The sequence below is a fragment of the Tachypleus tridentatus genome, chromosome 4, assembly GCF_004210375.1.
Source record: "Tachypleus tridentatus isolate NWPU-2018 chromosome 4, ASM421037v1, whole genome shotgun sequence".
NCBI classification, from domain to species: domain Eukaryota; kingdom Metazoa; phylum Arthropoda; class Merostomata; order Xiphosura; family Limulidae; genus Tachypleus; species Tachypleus tridentatus.
Genome location: NC_134828.1, coordinates 24,186,597 through 24,205,421, shown reverse-complemented (window position 1 = coordinate 24,205,421; position 18,825 = coordinate 24,186,597). Strand labels below are relative to the sequence as shown.

The 18,825-nt window shown below is 34.9% G+C and overlaps 1 protein-coding gene across 3 annotated transcripts in view; it reads right to left on the bottom strand.

Annotated features, from left to right (window-relative positions):
- Positions 1-18,825, bottom strand: part of LOC143248688 (gamma-aminobutyric acid type B receptor subunit 2-like) — a 144,161-nt gene that overhangs the window by 60,328 nt on the left and 65,008 nt on the right. For 2 of the 3 annotated variants that reach the window (XM_076497298.1, XM_076497299.1), the window contains exon 2: positions 4,771-4,908. In XM_076497298.1, coding sequence (XP_076353413.1) covers positions 4,771-4,908 — 138 coding nt within the window. Of the gene's footprint in view, positions 1-1,720; positions 2,003-4,770; positions 4,909-18,825 lie in introns of those variants that run through there. The other variant, XM_076497300.1, reaches the window with a different exon arrangement.

Below are 18,825 nucleotides of genomic sequence, written 5' to 3'. Positions count from 1 at the left end.
AGCAAACCCTAATTTAGCACTTATTCAGACTAACCACCTGGCCATGCCGGGCCTACGTCAAAGTCAACCCAAGAAAAAATCCGCAGATATGAAATGCTTTTTTTATATGCCTTTTCTATTGGCTGCTTGTTTGTTTGTTTTTTAATTTCGCACAAAGCTACACGAGGGCTATTAGCGCTAACCATCCGTAATTTTGCAGTGTAAGGCTAGAGGGAAGGCAGCTGTCATCACCACCCACCGCCAACTCTTGGGATACTCTTTTACAAACGAGTAGTGAGATTGACCGTAACATTATAACGCCCCCACGGCTGAAAGGGCGAGCATGTTTGGTGTGATAGGGATTCGAACCCTCGACCATCAAATTACGAGTTGAGTGCCTTAACCACCTGGCTATACCGGACCTACGTCAAAGCCAACGCAAGAAAAATTCTGCAAATATGAAACACTTTGGTTTATATACCTTTTCTATTGGCTGCTTGTTTATTTGTTTTTGAATTTCGCACAAAGCTACACGAGGGCTATTAGCGCTAGCCATCCGTAATTTTGCAGTGTAAGGCTAGAGGGAAGGCAGCTAGTCATCACCACCCACCGCCAACTCTTGGGCTACTCTTTTACAAACGAATTGTGAGATTGACCGTCACACAAAAACGCCCCCACGGCTGAAAGGGCGAGCATGTTTGGTGCGACGGGGATTCGAACCCGCGACCATCAGATTACGAGTTGAACGTCGTAACCCACCTGGCCATGCCGGGCCCAGGTTTAGCTTTTTGTTGTTAAACACGAAACTACACAATGGGTCGATTGTGCTGTGCTCATTGTGAATACCTAAGCTTGGTTTTAGAGTTTTAGGGGGCCTCATAATAGTTTTTCTACTTATAAATGTAGTCAGTTCTTTGTTATCATCCTCACATGAAATTCATATAAAAATTCAAAAATATCAACACCAAAGAAAACACCAACTGTTGGACCAACATATTCAAATTATTGAGTTTTTGTCTTTGCACACTCCGAGATAAATTAGTGTAACTGAATGTCGGAATGTAGAGGGCGGTGTTAGATGTTTGAATATATAATTTTATATTATTAAAATATAATAATATAATAAATAATATTATATTATTTTTATTATATTTAATAATAAATAATTAGTATATCAAGCTGGTGAGTTACTACCTTCTTTAATGTTTAGTTTTATAATATACTTCTTGATTTTATCAAAAGCTTTTGAAAACATAAAAGTTGTTTTCAAATTCTAAACCTACAGTGCCAATAGGCACTGCCAGGTACTATAAGATGTGTTACAATGCCACAAAAAACTACAATATAAAAAAAGAAAATATTGTGCTATTAAAAAAAACAACAGTTATTCCAATAAAATAAAGTATAAAGAAAGATAAAATTAACACATATAATTAAAGTGTTTAATAAAGATCAGCACTTACCACTGAGTCATGAACTTTAGGTAAATTAAAAAACAATACATATTTCTCCAAAACAAGCAAAGAGTTAAAGGGATTTAAACACGTTCATGGGCATTCAATGTGTCACATTTTAAAGTAATTTAGACTTTGTTTCGAAATATATATAGTAATATTTCAAACAATGCTATTAACTACTTGTAAGCGTTTAGATTTTAATATAAAATTTTATGGAAAAATACTAAAACAAGCACGTTTGTAATCGTGAATTATACGAAACTTTACTCAGTATAACACATTACCTTTAATAATATGCTGAGGTTGAAATCTCACATTTCATAACGAGCAACCCTTTTTGAAATATTAAAGACGTCTCGAAAGGGTAAAGAATAAAATGTTATTACAAGTTCGACATAGTGACTAATATACAACGTTTCTCGTACCTGAATTACGGGAAAACGTTGCACATTTGTCACGATGTTAAACTTGTAATAAGGTTTCTTTATTACTCCTTCAAACCGTCTCCAACTTTATCAGTTGCGAGTTATATGGTGACTAGGTGTTGGGCTACTGATTGCAAGGTCCAAAGCACGATAAGAGTTACGATATTCTGCTTATCATATGCCTCACGTTCGGTTGAGAGTAGACCTGCCGCTGATAGGTTGCTTGATTCGTAGTTTTAAATCAGGGGTGGTTACCTTTCTGTTCGGATGTTTAACTTCAAATTAGGGGTGGTTAGGTTTATGTCGGGGGTATTTAACCAATGTATCATAATAGGTTGACTTCAGGTTGAAAATACCAAAATTTCACGATGAACTAAAAGTTTTCATTAACAAATATTTAGATCAATATATATGCAAAAACGACTCGTTTGGGTTGAGAAAATATACTCTTCAAAACAAGAAACGCAAAAGGGATATTTTTGTTATTTTAAAAAGAAATATATGTAATAACGTTACAAGCTCAGAGTATGTGATGTTACACGTGTTAAGGCACTGATTGTCATACCAAAATGACAATAAAAGTTGTGCACTTTGAAAACGGAGGAAAACATCGGATTTTTCGCCAAAACGCATGCGTGTCCAATAAATTTGTTTGAGAGATCTGCATGTTCTGCAAGTGCAACATGTGCAAATTCCCTATAAAAGTGACGGGTTCTCGGTTTCCATAGCTCAGTGTTAAGCCACCGACACGCAATACAGTTACGCTAAGACTGACTGAAGCACAACGGAACAACGCCATTGGTTGCTTGGAAGCAGGCGAATCTCGATCAGATGTTGCCAGAGCTGTAAATGTCAACCCAAGCACCATCACAAAGCTATGTAATCGTCACCAACAACATGGATCAACTCGTGACCATCCACGATCTGGCAGACCTCGTGTGACCACGCCAGCATAAGATCGCTACATCCGGTTACGTCACCTTCGAGATAGGACCACCACTGCGACGTCTACTGCCTCAACCATACCAGGGCTGCGTAGGATTTCCGATCAGACCGTACGCAACCGTCTACGAGATGCAGGAATCCGACCTCGACGACCAGTCAGAGGCGTCATCCTCACCCAGCAACATCGTCAAGCACGGCTGCAGTGGACTCGGGCACATCCGGTATGGCCTCATCGACGATGAAGGCATGTTTGGTTCAGCGATGAATCACGTTTTATGCTTCGTAGGCATGATGAAAGGACCCGTGTTTACCGTCGCCGAGGTGAACGTTTTGCAGCAAATTGTGTGCAGGATGTTGACAGATATGGTGGCGGCAGCGTCATCATGTGGGCTGCCATCGCCTACAATGCCAAAACAGACCTTTTGCATATTTGAGGGAATCTTACGGCTCAACGATACGTTGACGAGATTCTTAGGCCCCATGTGCAATCCAATATGGTGAACGTCAACGACGTTTTTCAACATGACAACGCCCGTCCTCGCACAGCCCGAATCACCACTGTCTTCTTGAGACACCATAACGTCAACGTTCTTCCCTGGCCCTCCAGATCACCAGATTTAAACCCCATCGAACATCTTTGGGACGAGTTGGACCGACGTCTGCGACGGCGACAACCTCAACCGCAGACTCTACCTCAGCTTGCAGCAGCTTTGAAGGCTGAGTGGACAGCCATTCCACAGGATGTGATTCGTCATCTCATCGCTTCCATGGGCAGGAGATGCCAAGCAGTTATTGATGCTCACGGGGGGAGCATACTCGTTATTGACGTTGAGTGACGTTAAACTTCAACTAGTGAGCGTGGACTTCGCCTTTGCAGACTTTGGATGTTAGGCAGTGAATGTGCAAAGTTTCACACATGTCATACAGAACTACCCGGAATAAACTTGTTAACAATTTGTCTCATATTTTGCCTTTTGCGTTTCTTTTTTTTGAAGAGTATATTTTACGTAGAAGAGCGAACAACGTTTCGACCTTCTTCGGTCATCGTCAGGTTCACAAAGAGTTTCACTTCTCCACAAGTGGGCCCTGCATGGTCAAGCGTGTTAAGGCGTGCGACTCGTAATCTGAGAGTCGCGGGTTCGCATCTCCGTCGCGCCAAACATGCTCGCCCTTCCAGCCGTGGGGGCGTTATAATGTGACGATCAATCCCACTATTCGTTGGTAAAAGAGTAGCCCAAGAGTTGGCGGTGGTTGGTGATGACTAGCTGCCTTCCCTCTAGTCTTACACTGCTAAATTAGGGACGGCTAGCACAGATAGCCCTCGAGTAGCTTTGTGCGAAATTCAAAAAACAAACAAACAAAACTCTACAAGCGGGTTTTCTCGACATCACTGATAAATATTTAGATCAGAAATATTAACTTACTGATTTTGCTTCAGGAGTTTCATTAATATGCTATGAACTTTAACTCTTGCATTTAAACTGTTAATAATGGGAGTTATTTTAACTAGCGCAAAGATTTACTGCTATAATTAAGTGTGTTTTCTCCCAAAGATTATTCAGTGTAACTAACAATGTTCACTTGACAGAAACTTAATGCAAGTAATCATAACGTCAAAGTCTTGGTTTCTTTTGTTTTGAATTTCGCGCAAAGCTACTCGAGGGCTATCTGCGCTAACCGTCCCTAATTTGCAGTGTAAGACTAGAGGGAAGGCAGCTAGTCTTCACCACCCACCGCCAACTCTTGGGCTACTCTTTTACCAACGAATAGTGGGATTGAGCGTTACATTATAACGCCCCCACGACTGAAGGGGCGAGCATGTTTGATGTGACAGCGATTCGAACCCGCGACCCTCAGATTACGAATCGAGCGCCTTAACCACCTGGCCATGCCGGGGCCTATTGATTAATTAACTAAATTAATTAATTAATTTCCAAGTCTGCTCTTTTTAATCCTTAACATACTTGAGCTAGTTGGAAGAACTGTGATGCTTTAGCAATAGGATCTGTCACTGAAGTACAGGCGTCGCCAAAAAGTACCACCTTGCGAGGATCCTTGGAAAGCATGTCAAAGAAACTTTTCATTCCGACAGCTGGGTCACACTGAAAAAAACAACAACAAAGTTTTCTGTTGAGTATATAATTATAGACTCTATCTTTAACGCTTAAAATGGTGCCTCAATGTTTAAAAAAATAATAATTAACACTGTCCCAAGCCACATATATATAATGGATTTTTAACAATTAAATAAAAACACCCTAGAGATGACGCCACTTCAGTATTTTCAACCCTAACCTGTGAATCTGCAAACTCATTTTCTTGTTAATCTGAGAAATACTACAAGGGTGTTATATCAATAGAAGCAGCTGCTAACAGTATTGCAACTTCTTAATATCTGAAGTATTAATTACTCCAAACGTGCTTTACCAAGCGATGCCACCACCATAACACCTGTTGACCAACACTTATCAAGATTCGAGCTTGTTTTCGTTAATCCAAAAATTACACAACCAACATAATGCACTAACACTTACCGATATTCAAACTTATTTCCTTGCTAAGCTAGGAAATAATCTAATAGTGCTATTTCGAAACATGTCACCACCATCTCGATTCTATAGTAGCACCTGAAGAATCCAAAATCATTTTGAAACGCAGCTGAGATTGCATTTGATCTTGTTAACTTTCAAGATAATAAACGGAATGGATCCGTATGTAACGGATTTATTATTATATATTTATTTTAATATCAATGTTTGTTTCAGTTAAATATTATTTAGAAATTCCAGTCTATTCCCTAAAGTTATAAAAGATTATCGAGTGTAAGAATCAACAAAGTATATGTGCATGTAAAATACAAGCAATTGCCAGTATTGCTGCCAAATGAACTTTTGAAACCTCACCTAAAGTTTATAAGGCGATTGTCCAAGAAAAAGTTTTATATTTTTGGTTTGTCACAGTTAGTTTACTATAAACCTTTGAAGCTATAACTGTGATAAACGCTTATCAATTGGGAAACTCTAGATATCTGACTGGGAAAGTTTATAGATTTCAAACAATATAAATCATTTAACTTCAGAGTATTAACTTCGCACGTTAGTATTTTTAGGAGGACTTTAGGTATCTTCGTCGGTGAAAAGTCAGCTTTTAAACGACGTGAGGCCAGACAATAAAGAGCTGGATGGTTAGCATTTAAATGAGCTTTTCTGGTATTAACTCGAAACTAATTCCCTCATCGTGAATCATTAATAAAGTATTCAGTTAAAAACGAGTTTGTTTGAATTTCGCGCAAAGCTACTCGAGGGCTATTTGCGAGAGCCGTCTCTAATTTAGCAGTGTAAGACTAGAGGGAAGGCAGCTAGTCATCACCACTCACCGCCAACTCTTAGACTACTCTTTTACCAACGAATAGTGGGATTGACCATTACATTATAAAGTCCCTACGGTTGAAAGGGCAATCATGTTTGATACGACGAGGATTCGAACCTGCGACTCGTAATCTGTGTAACAAATTTCTCACATTTCGGTGTCACGTGAAAGGTGTACAAAAAGAAACTTGCGAATAAAGTTTCTTCAGATTTGGCAGAAGATTTTTAGAACATTATATACTGTTAAACTACTCTCGTCTGTCCGAATAACTGGATTCGACTATCACTTTTATAACGCATCCATGGCCCTAAAGTAAGGAGTGCAGTTTTGTGAAAACGGGATACAAACCAAAAAACTTCGTATTTACAGTTGTGCATGCTCACCATTAAAATACCCTCCTCCCACTCTCAATAGAAAACTGTGTGTAACAATCTTGTTGGCAAATACCATAAACTTGATACATATCGATACTCAATTAATTTCTAAGTCTGAATTATTACTTAATACGGTTTTAAGCCATTTGAAATCGTATTAGGTAATATAAAAAATCGGAGACTCGTCTGAGACAAGTTATAATACATAACACCACGACAAACAGCTTTTAAAGCTCAATATTAATTTGTCATTACTATTGAGAGTGGGAGGAGGGTATTTTAATGGTGAGCGTGCACAAGCTGTGAATACAAATAAAGAAAAATATGCATTTTGCGTTGTCAGGCTCAACCACTTATTTGAGTAGAGCTTCGAAAGATGAAAATAAGAAAAGGGAAAATAAAAAACGTTTGTAGCATTTAATATGGAAAATGTGAACGCTGTGAAATTAGCCTAAACACCAGCTGGTCAAAAGTTTAAGACCACACTGAAACGAAGCGTTAATCAGTAAACACGTAACGAAATTTAGTCATTTGTGTTCAAGCATTAGCGTTGTCAACATCTCCCACTGACATCTTCTGTGTTACATTGGGTAAAAACATGGCGAAGGCTAAAAAGTTGACAGAGTTTGAACGTGGCAGAATTGTCGAGCTGCAAAATCAAGGTCTCTCTCAACGTGCTGGTGATATCGGGCGTAGTGAAACTACTGTTTCAAATTTCTTAAAAGATCGTGAGGAATACGAAACGAGAATTTCAAGTGATCGGCCTAAGAAAATTTCGCCGGCGTTGAGCAGGAGGGTTCAACAGGTTGTCCGGAAAAACACCAGCCGATCGTCGAGCCAGATTAAAGCCCTTACGGACGCAGAATGCAGCTCAAGAACAATAAGACAGCATCTACGAGAGAAAGGCTTTAAAAACCGTAAATGTCTTCAAAGGCCACGTCTCCTTCCACTCCACGAAACAGCTCAGTTAAACTTTGTTGAGAAGCACCAAACACGGGATGTAGAAAAATGGACGAAGGTTTTGTTCTCTGATGAGAAAAAAATTAACCTGGATGTACAGATGGCTTCCAACGTTACTGGCATGGAAAGGATATCCCACCGGAGACATTTTCTACACGACACAATGGAGGAGGTTCCATCATGATCTGGGATGCTTTCTCCTTCCATGGAACAATAGAGCTTCAGGTTATACAGGGGCATCAAACAGCAGCTGGCTACATTAGCATGTTGGAGAGAGCATCCTTATTGAATGAAGACCCTCGCTTGTATGGAAATGACTGGATCTTTCAGTAGGACAACGTTGCAATCCACAATGCCCTAGGACAAAGGACTTTTTCATGGAGATAACATGATTCTTTTGAACTATCCAGCGCGTTTGCCTGTACTGAACCCCATTGAAAATGTTTGGGGGTGGATGGAAATGGAAGTCTATAGAAATGGACGTCAATTCCAAACAGTGCATGATCTTCACCACTTGGAATAACATTCCAGCCAGCCTTCCGCAAATGCTTATATCAATCATGCCAAAGCGAATGTTCGCAGTTATTCGCAATGGCGGCCGTGCAACTCATTACTGAGACCTCTTGTTGGGCATCTCCTACCCTGTTTAGAATTTCTTTTTGGTATGGTCTTAAACTTTTGACCAGCTAGTATTTAGGCTAATTTCAAAGTGTTCACATTTTCCCTGTTAAATGTTAAAAAAGTTTTTTTTTTTTATATTCCCTTTTCTTATTTACATCTTTCGAAGCTCAACTCAAATATGTTTATTGGTCTTAAGATATTGGTCAGCAGTGTATTTCGTTTACATTCATTAAATGTTTTTACTTTCATTTACAAAGACCAGGACTTCTAGAATAATGTTCTTTAAACATTATGTCCAGAACAGAGGACATGTTTGGGTTAAACCAAATACGGCATTCCAGGAAAATAACCTCATACCAACTGTGAAGCATGGAGGTTGAAGTGTCATGTTTGGGACTGCTTTGCTGCAGCAGGACCTGGACAGCTCACAATCATAGAATCCACCATGAATTCTACTGTGTATCAGAGGGTGCTTGAGGATCGTGTGAGAACATCTGTAAGAAAATTAAAGCTGAAGCGGAACTGGACCCTGTAACACGACAATGACCCAAAACGTACCAGTAAATCCACCAAGGACTGGCTGAAAACTAAGAAATGGAGAGTCCTGGAATGGCCGAGTCAAAGCCCAGATCTTAATCCCATTGAGATGCTGTGGGGTGACTTTAAACGGGCTGTACATGCAAGAAACCCCTCAAACATCTCACAGCTGAAAGAATTCTGCATTGAGGAGTGGGGCAAACTTTCTTCAGACCAATGTCAGAGACTGGTAGATGACTACAAGAAGCGTTTCACTGCAGTTATTTCAGCCAAAGGAGGTAACACTAGCTATTAGGGGGTGGGGTGTCCTAACTTTTTCCTCAGTTAGAATATGGATTTTTGTAGAATTACCTTTACAGAAGATCTGGAAAAGTCTTTTCTTCAGTTTTAATTGTTTAGTTATATTCCTATAATCTCTCAGTATTGTTAAAATTGAGATTAAGTATCTATATATCCAAAAATGTTACAAAAATACACAGGATTTCAGAGGGTGTCCTAATTTTTTCACATGACTGTATAGCAACTGCATGTTCTGCTTAGGATGTTTTTGTTTCATCATGTTAAACTACATAATACAAAAAAGCATTATATATATACCTTTCTCATATATATATACTGTTTCACTTAACGTTACGTATATAAAAAAGTATTTGATTTTTTTAAACATTGTTTCAGTAGTCAAATAATTCCACTACGTTCATCGTACGCAAAGCATGAGTTTGTCTCCTTGTACCATGATTTGTGGTAGTGGTTCATAATAGGGATCGCCAATTTATTCATCTTTAATTTTTTTAATATTGTTCCTCCACCTATAACAAAAATATTGTAATAAATAACCGCAATTATTGTAACAAAACCTACGCAGTGTTATTAAACACATCATTGTACAGTGTATATGGTATGTTTAAGTTTATTTGACCAACTACCAAACAACAGCGACTTTATAACCGTTAACGCCAGTCGTTTTAATGTAGTCTGTGATTTATATGGAGCCTCATAATCTGCTACATGTATACATATATAGCTGTATGTAGACTGTGTATTTAATGTTTATATGACAGGTATGACACATACACCAAACAATGTTGCAACTATATTGATGTCGCGTATCATTTATTTATGTATAGGGTTCTCCTTGCTGACAGGATCACAAGTTTCTTGTTGTTTCTTCTTTTTGCCACTGCACGATCGATTTCGGCCACGTCACACTGCCGTCTGAAACATCTTACAAACATCTTCTTCCATAACAAAAATAAACCGTAGGAAACTGAGGGGTAAATTTTGTAGTTTACCAAGAAAAACATTAGTTTTAGGTAAAACATGCAGCAGTAACGCCTCAGGTTGTAGGAGTATCACAACCAAGACTCCTCGAGTGATAGAAGAAGGGAGAGAAACGTATATGAATTTATTGTTTGTTTATTTTGGAATTTCGCACAAAGCTACTCGAGGGCTATCTGTGCTAGTCGTCCCTAATTTAGCAGTGTAAGACTAGAGGGAAGGCAGCTAGTCATCACCACCCACGCAAACTCTTGGGCTACTCTTTTACCAACGAATAGTGGGATTGACCGTAACTTTATAGCGCCCCCACGGCTGGGAGGGCGAGCATGTTTGGCGCGACGCGGGCACGAACCCGCGACCCTCGGATTACGAGTCGCGCGCCTTACGCGCTTGGCCATGCCGGGCCCATATGCATTTCATCAACTCGTGATTGGTTATTAACATATTTTGGACCTTGTAGAGTGTTACACTAAGAGGAAACCTGGCCAACTGCAGGAAAATAGTGACTGGTCTTAGTATGTCCGGCAGAGAATAGAAAGAGAAGAAGTAATAATTATAATAAATATTTAACATGATTATTTGTATGTTTATTATATTGTAACAGATTGTCTTATATTTGACATGATTATTTGTATGTTTATTATATTGTAATAGATTGTCTTATATTTAACATGATTATTTGTATGATTATTATATTGTAACAGATTGTCTTATATTTAACATGATTATTTGTATGATTATTATATTGTAACAGATTGTCTTATATTTAACATGATTAATAGTATGTTTATTATATTGTAATAGATTGTCTTATATTTAACATGATTATTTGTATGATTATTATATTGTAACAGATTGTCTTATATTTAACATGATTATTTTTATGTTTATTATATTGTAACAGATTGTCTTATATTTAACATGATTATTTGTATGTTTATTATATTGTAATAGATTGTCTTATATTTAACATGATTATTTGTATGATTATTATATTGTAACAGATTGTCTTATATTTAACATGATTATTTGTATGATTATTATATTGTAACAGATTGTCTTATATTTAACATGATTATTTGTATGTTTATTATATTGTAATAGATTGTCTTATATTTAACATGATTATTTGTATGATTATTATATTGTAACAGATTGTCTTATATTTAACATGATTATTTGTATGATTATTATATTGTAACAGATTGTCTTATATTTAACATGATTAATAGTATGTTTATTATATTGTAACAGATTGTCTTATATTTAACATGATTAATAGTATGTTTATTATATTGTAATATATTGTCTTATATTTAACATGATTATTTGTATGTTTATTATATTGTAACAGATTGTCTTATATTTAACATGATTAATAGTATGTTTATTATATTGTAATAGATTGTCTTATATTTAACATGATTATTTGTATGTTTATTATATTGTAACAGATTGTCTTATATTTAACATGATTAATAGTATGTTTATTATATTGTAACAGATTGTCTTATATTTAACATGATTAATAGTATGTTTATTATATTGTAATATATTGTCTTATATTTAACATGATTATTTGTATGTTTATTATATTGTAACAGATTGTCTTATATTTAACATGATTAATAGTATGTTTATTATATTGTAATAGATTGTCTTATATTTAACATGATTATTTGTATGTTTATTATATTGTAACAGATTGTCTTATATTTAACATGATTATTTGTATGTTTATTATATTGTAACAGATTGTCTTATATTTAACATGATTATTTGTATGATTATTATATTGTAACAGATTGTCTTATATTTAACATGATTAATAGTATGTTTATTATATTGTAATACATTGTCTTATATTTAACATGATTATTTGTATGTTTATTATATTGTAACAGATTGTCTTATATTTAACATGATTATTTGTGTTTATTATATTGTAACAGATTGTTTTATATTTAACATGATTATTTGTATGTTTATTATATTGTAACAGATTGTATTATATTTAACATGATTATTTGTATGTTTATTATATTGTAACAGATTGTCTTATATTTAACATGATTATTTGTATGTTTATTATATTGTAACAGATTGTCTTATATTTAACATTATTATTTGTAAGTTTATTATATTGTAACAGATTGTCTTATATTTAACATGATTATTTGTATGATTATTATATTGTAACAGATTGTCTTATATTTAACATGATTAATAGTATGTTTATTATATTGTAATAGATTGTCTTATATTTAACATGATTATTTGTATGATTATTATATTGTAACAGATCGTCTTATATTTAACATGATTATTTGTATGTTTATTATATTGTAACAGATTGTCTTATATTTAACATGATTATTTGTATGATTATTATATTGTAACAGATTGTCTTATATTTAACATGATTAATAGTATGTTTATTATATTGTAATAGATTGTCTTATATTTAACATGATTATTTGTATGATTATTATATTGTAACAGATTGTCTTATATTTAACATGATTATTTGTATGTTTATTATATTGTAACAGATTGTCTTATATTTAACATGATTATTTGTATGTTTATTATATTGTAACAGATTGTCTTATATTTAACATGATTATTTGTATGATTATTATATTGTAACAGATTGTCTTATATTTAACATGATTATTTGTATGTTTATTATATTGTAACAGATTGTCTTATATTTAACATGATTATTTGTATGATTATTATATTGTAACAGATTGTCTTATATTTAACATGATTATTTGTATGTTTATTATATTGTAACAGATTGTCTTATATTTAACATTATTATTTGTATGTTTATTATATTGTAACAGATTGTCTTATATTTAACATGATTATTTGTATGATTATTATATTGTAACAGATTGTCTTATATTTAACATGATTAATAGTATGTTTATTATATTGTAATAGATTGTCTTATATTTAACATGATTATTTGTATGATTATTATATTGTAACAGATTGTCTTATATTTAACATGATTATTTGTATGTTTATTATATTGTAACAGATTGTCTTATATTTAACATGATTATTTGTATGATTATTATATTGTAGCAGATTGTCTTATATTTAACATGATTAATAGTATGTTTATTATATTGTAATAGATTGTCTTATATTTAACATGATTATTTGTATGTTTATTATATTGTAACAGATTGTCTTATATTTAACATGATTATTTGTATGATTATTATATTGTAACAGATTGTCTTATATTTAACATGATTATTTGTATGTTTATTATATTGTAACAGATTGTCTTATATTTAACATGATTATTTGTATGATTATTATATTGTAACAGATTGTCTTATATTTAACATGATTATTTGTATGTTTATTATATTGTAACAGATTGTCTTATATTTAACATGATTATTTGTATGTTTATTATATTGTAACAGATTGTCTTATATTTAACATGATTATTTGTATGATTATTATATTGTAACAGATTGTCTTATATTTAACATGATTAATAGTATGTTTATTATATTGTAATAGATTGTCTTATATTTAACATGATTATTTGTATGTTTATTATATTGTAACAGATTGTCTTATATTTAACATGATTATTTGTGTTTATTATATTGTAACAGATTGTCTTATATTTAACATGATTATTTGTATGATTATTATATTGTAACAGATTGTCTTATATTTAACATGATTATTTGTATGTTTATTATATTGTAACAGATTGTCTTATATTTAACATGATTATTTGTATGTTTATTATATTGTAACAGATTGTATTATATTTAACATGATTATTTGTATGTTTATTATATTGTAACAGATTGTCTTATATTTAACATGATTATTTGAATGTTTATTATATTGTAACAGATTGTCTTATATTTGACATGATTATTTGTATGCTTATTATATTGTAACAGATTGTCTTATATTTAACATGATTATTTGTATGCTTATTATATTGTAACAGATTGTCTTATATTTAACATGATTATTTGTATGCTTATTATATTGTAACAGATTGTCTTATATTTGCATTAAAGTATAATTCTCTAGTCCCTCCAATTCAGTGTTTACAGACTTCCCATAAGGCCCGTCATTGTCAGGTGGGTTAAGGCATGCGACTCGTAATCCGAGGGTCGAGGGTTCGAATCCTCGTCGCACCAAACATGCTCGCTCTATCAGCCGTAGGGGCTTTATAATATGACGGTTAGTCCCACTATTCGTTTGTAAAAGAGTCGCCCAAGAGTTAGCGGTGGGTGGTGAAGACTAGCTGCCTTCCCTCTAGTCTTACACTGCAAAATTAGGGACAGTTAGCGCAGATAGCCCTCGAGTAGCTTTGTGCGAAATTAAAAAACAAACAAACAGACTTCCTGTATAGCTACAAAGTATACGTTTAATAGCCATACATATTTTATAAGCATGGATATAACATGTGGTATGTTGACCAGCACGCATCATAATGAACACAGTACCGATACCAATGAGAACACTTTAGTGGTGATATCAGAAGCACCAGTCATCTAATTTGCATAAAGCCAATCCTAACGGTGTCATGGTCTTCTGAGAGAGCATCATACACCAATTACATATTTCATTAAATTAATTTTGTTTCAAACAGGGCAGTATTGGTATTATACACACTTATGTCCATCGTGGACATAGAGAAATAAATATTTTGTTTGTTTGCTTTGCTTTCGAATTTCGCGCAAAGATACACGAGGGCTATCTGCACTAGCCGTCCCTAATTTAGCAGTGTAAGACTAGAGGGAAGGCACCTAGTTATCACCACCCACCGCCAACTCTTGGGCTACTCCTTTACAAACGAATAGTGGGATTGACCGTCGCGTTATAACGCCCCCACGGCTGAAAGGACGAGCTTGTTTGGATAAATAAAGAAAAGAGATTACTAAAAGTTTTTAATTTAAAGAGAAGAAAGGATATATTAAAACATACAGAAACAAGGCTTCAAGAGAAAATGCAACTGCATCAAAAGTAGACAAACAGCTTAAGGTTTCGAACACAGTGATGACACATTTTCATGAAGCTACAAATCTCTAGTTTGGTTCTTCTAAATATTACATCTTTTAGACTTTTTTTTTTCTCTCGAGATCTTTACATGTTTCGAAAGACAACAAAGTTGAATTTCTATTTACTTTTTAAAAGCTTCATTTTCTCTAAACCTTCAAACGTACAGTTCACACCTTAAGGAGTAACTTTTCCCTCATTATTCTCAGTACACTGAGCAGTAATTAGTAAGAAGTGCGTTACACAGAAAGAAAGCTGCAAGGAACGTCAGGTCATTTCCATTCCTTCAAAGAAATTATTTTTATCACGCAGGCGCATTTACTTCTTTGTTACGTCATCTGCAGAAATATTGTTAGAATAATAAACTTCTTTATAACACACGTACATCATGATTTTCTCACTGTAATTTCCTTAAGTTAAACATTCAGTTACACTCTATTCTATAGATACGTAAGGAAATAAAATATACCAAATAAACTAAACGGAATGGAACTTCACGAAATGTTAGGGGAAAAAAATCTACAAATTATATCTGCTTTCACTATTTAAATGTATTTGCTATTTTCAGGAAGTTTTAAAGCACGTGCGCAAACAGAGGATTGTTTTTTTTATTTTGTTTTGTTTCTTTTAATTTCGCGCAAAGTTACACGATGGCTATCTGCGCTAGCCGTCCATAATTTAGCAGTGTAAGACTAGGGGGAAGGCAACTAGTCATCACCATCCACCGCCAACTCTTGGGCTGCTCTTTTTTACTAACGAATAGTGGGATTGACGGTAACATTATAACGCTCTCATGGCTGAAAATGCGAGCATGTTTGGTGCGACGGAGACTCGAACCCACGAACAGAGGAAGAGAATACAACTGATTCATGGCAGAAAGGGTTCAGAATAATACGAACTTATAACATTTCACTGATTTACTCATTTTCGTTCAACGCAATCAAATTCTGGTTCTGTTCCTGATATAATTCGACACTTAGTTGTTCGTCATTTATGAAATGATACAAAACCATTACAAAGAACAAACAAGGAGTATATATTTAAGTTTACGTACAAGAATACACTCAGATAAGTCTTACAATTCACGCTGTTCACGTATAACACAGTGACCAATGGACTTTAAATCTCGTATTTGAACGTCATGAACCTATATCTTGTTATTAACCAGTTTTTAAATATTGAACTAGAAAAGAGACGTACATTTTGAACTGATCCAATTTATGTGGTTCTAACACAGCCGTTCAAAAATGTTATCATTTTCCACTGTTAAGTGTGGCGGCGTTATAAGAGCCTTTAGTGAATTCTGCTATTCGGTTTGGTTTATTTGTTTCAGCGCAAAGCTACACAAAAGACTGTCTGCGATTCCTTGATACCACTGTTTATAAAGCATCTGCTGTTCTATTAGTCATATTATTAATACAGCTAAAGAGGTTTATTCCTTTTAAAGTAAAGCCACATTACGCTATCTGGAATCAAACTTAGGATGCTAGCGTTGTAAGTCTGTAAGTTTACTGCTGACCACTATTCTGTTGAAAGTTGTAGTTTCAGGCGATGGATGATACTTATTAGTTTTCTTCCCTCTAGTCTGCACTTCAAAATTAATGATGGCTACGCCTAAGACATATGGGTCTCTGACCTGGTCATTCAGTCCGTAAGGGCATGGGGTGTTATTCAAGTGAATAAACAAACACAGCCACATGCAAAAGAACAAAAAAGCTCTCACATTTAATGTTGACTTTTCTAAAGCACGATGAACAATTTGACAAATCTTGGATGTTCTCTGACGTTTTATTCAAACCCATATTTTCACGTGTTCTCGTGAACTTCATGTAACACTCGCACAAGTGACATGTTTCAGACAGTGAGAACTAGCTTTAAACTCGGCCTGACTTTTTCACATACCAGTTTTATAGTTACACGTAGGCGTTTTAATTGTTCTGAGTAACGTTCGCCAAACCCAAAGAGATCGATACGATTTCTTCGTAAAAGGTTATTGATGACTATTTATTATTAATCAGCGAAATTTTATATCTGAATCATTCAACAAGAACAAGTGGTGAATTCCACACACGCGCACACAAATTTATTTAACACCGAACTTTTACTTTTTGTACTTATTATTGCACGATATGAAAGAATTATAGTTTGGATGCGTAAACTAAACAAAGAAGGCCTTGTTGAATTAAATCTGCCTTAAACCTCCGAAAAGAAAGAGGCCAAAAATTCTGCTCTGTGATACGAAAGAAATGGATTTTGTGTGGGTAAAAAAAAAATATTGCAAACATTATTATGTGTATCTTTCTTGTCGTACATTCATCACCTGGTGGTACATTCATCAAACACTGACAGGCTCTGAAAAGACCTTCGGTTGTTACGTGAGTGGATTTCTTTTTGTTAGCAAAAGAACGTCAGAACTTTTTGATATGCTATAAGGTGAACAGAAATGCGTCTTTGTATTTAAGGTTAATCAGTCTCCAATATCTAGGTTGCTCACGTGTTACTTTAATAATGGAACTATCTTTTCTTTCACGCATTTTCTTTTCGCCACAATCAGTAAAAAAAATATTCAGGCTTATTGGTACGTGGTTTCATGTAAAGCCACTAGGGGGCTGCCTACGCTAACAGTTTCTAATTTTGAAGTGATAGACATCATTTCCACATCTCCCACTGCCACTCGGGATGTTCTAATCAGACCATAAACGAGGAATTTGACAGTCACACTTATAACGCACTTACAGTTCCAAAGTTCGGAGCGCGAATGTTTTTCTTTATTCTATTTTATAGTAATGGGACGCGAACCATAGATATTTAGGTACGCAACCCAGCACACTGACGCTAACCATTCGGTTACATTGAGCTCTTAATGGAAGAATCATGTACAGAAGTTGGGCTAGTAATGGTGAGAGACTCAAGGACTTTTCAGAATTTCATGTTCGTAAAATATCCAAAATATTAAAATCGGTAAACTAAAGATTTAAATATAAGACCAATGAACGAAAGGCATGAGATTTTTAGGGAACAGAAACGAATATCAATAGACATTACTTTATCTCCGATTTCCGACCCTGCATGACCAGTTGGTAAGGGCGCTTCCCTCACAGTCCGAAAATCAAGAGAAAAGCTAAACTACAAACTCCAGGAAAAAACAAACAAACCAGCACAATGTATTTTATGTTATGTTACAAAATGCTGTCAGATAAGTTTGCTTTGAACAACTACATCAATCTACAACTCGCGTGTTCGAATCCCGTTACCAAACACGCTCGCCATTTCTCTCATGGGGCGTTATAATATAACGACCAATTCCACTATTTCTTGACAAAAGAGTTGCCCAAGAATAGGCGGTGGGTGGTGAAGACTAGCTGTCTTCCATCTATTCTTTCAATCCTAAATGATGTCTGCTGGGACACAGCGGTAAGTCTACGGGTTTACGACGCTAAAAGGCCCGGCATGGCCAGGCAGTTAAAGCACTTGACTCGTAATATCTGAGGATCGCGAGTTCAAATCCCAATCATACCAGCCATGCTTATCTTTTCAACAGTGGGAGCGTTATAATGTGACGGTCAATCCCACTATTCACTGGTAAAAGAGTAGGTCAAGAGTTAGAGTTGGGCGGTGATGACTAGCTGCTTTCTCTCTTGTCTTAAACTGCTAAATTAGGTACGGCTAGCGCAGGTAAACAAAACAAACAACACTAAAATCAGGGTTAGATTCCCTTCGGTGGAGCTCACGTAGCTTTATACGAAATTTAAAACAAACCTCCGGTTTTATAGGTGTTTTTTAAATTTAATCAGTTAAAAGTGAGTTTTTGATTGGACTTTC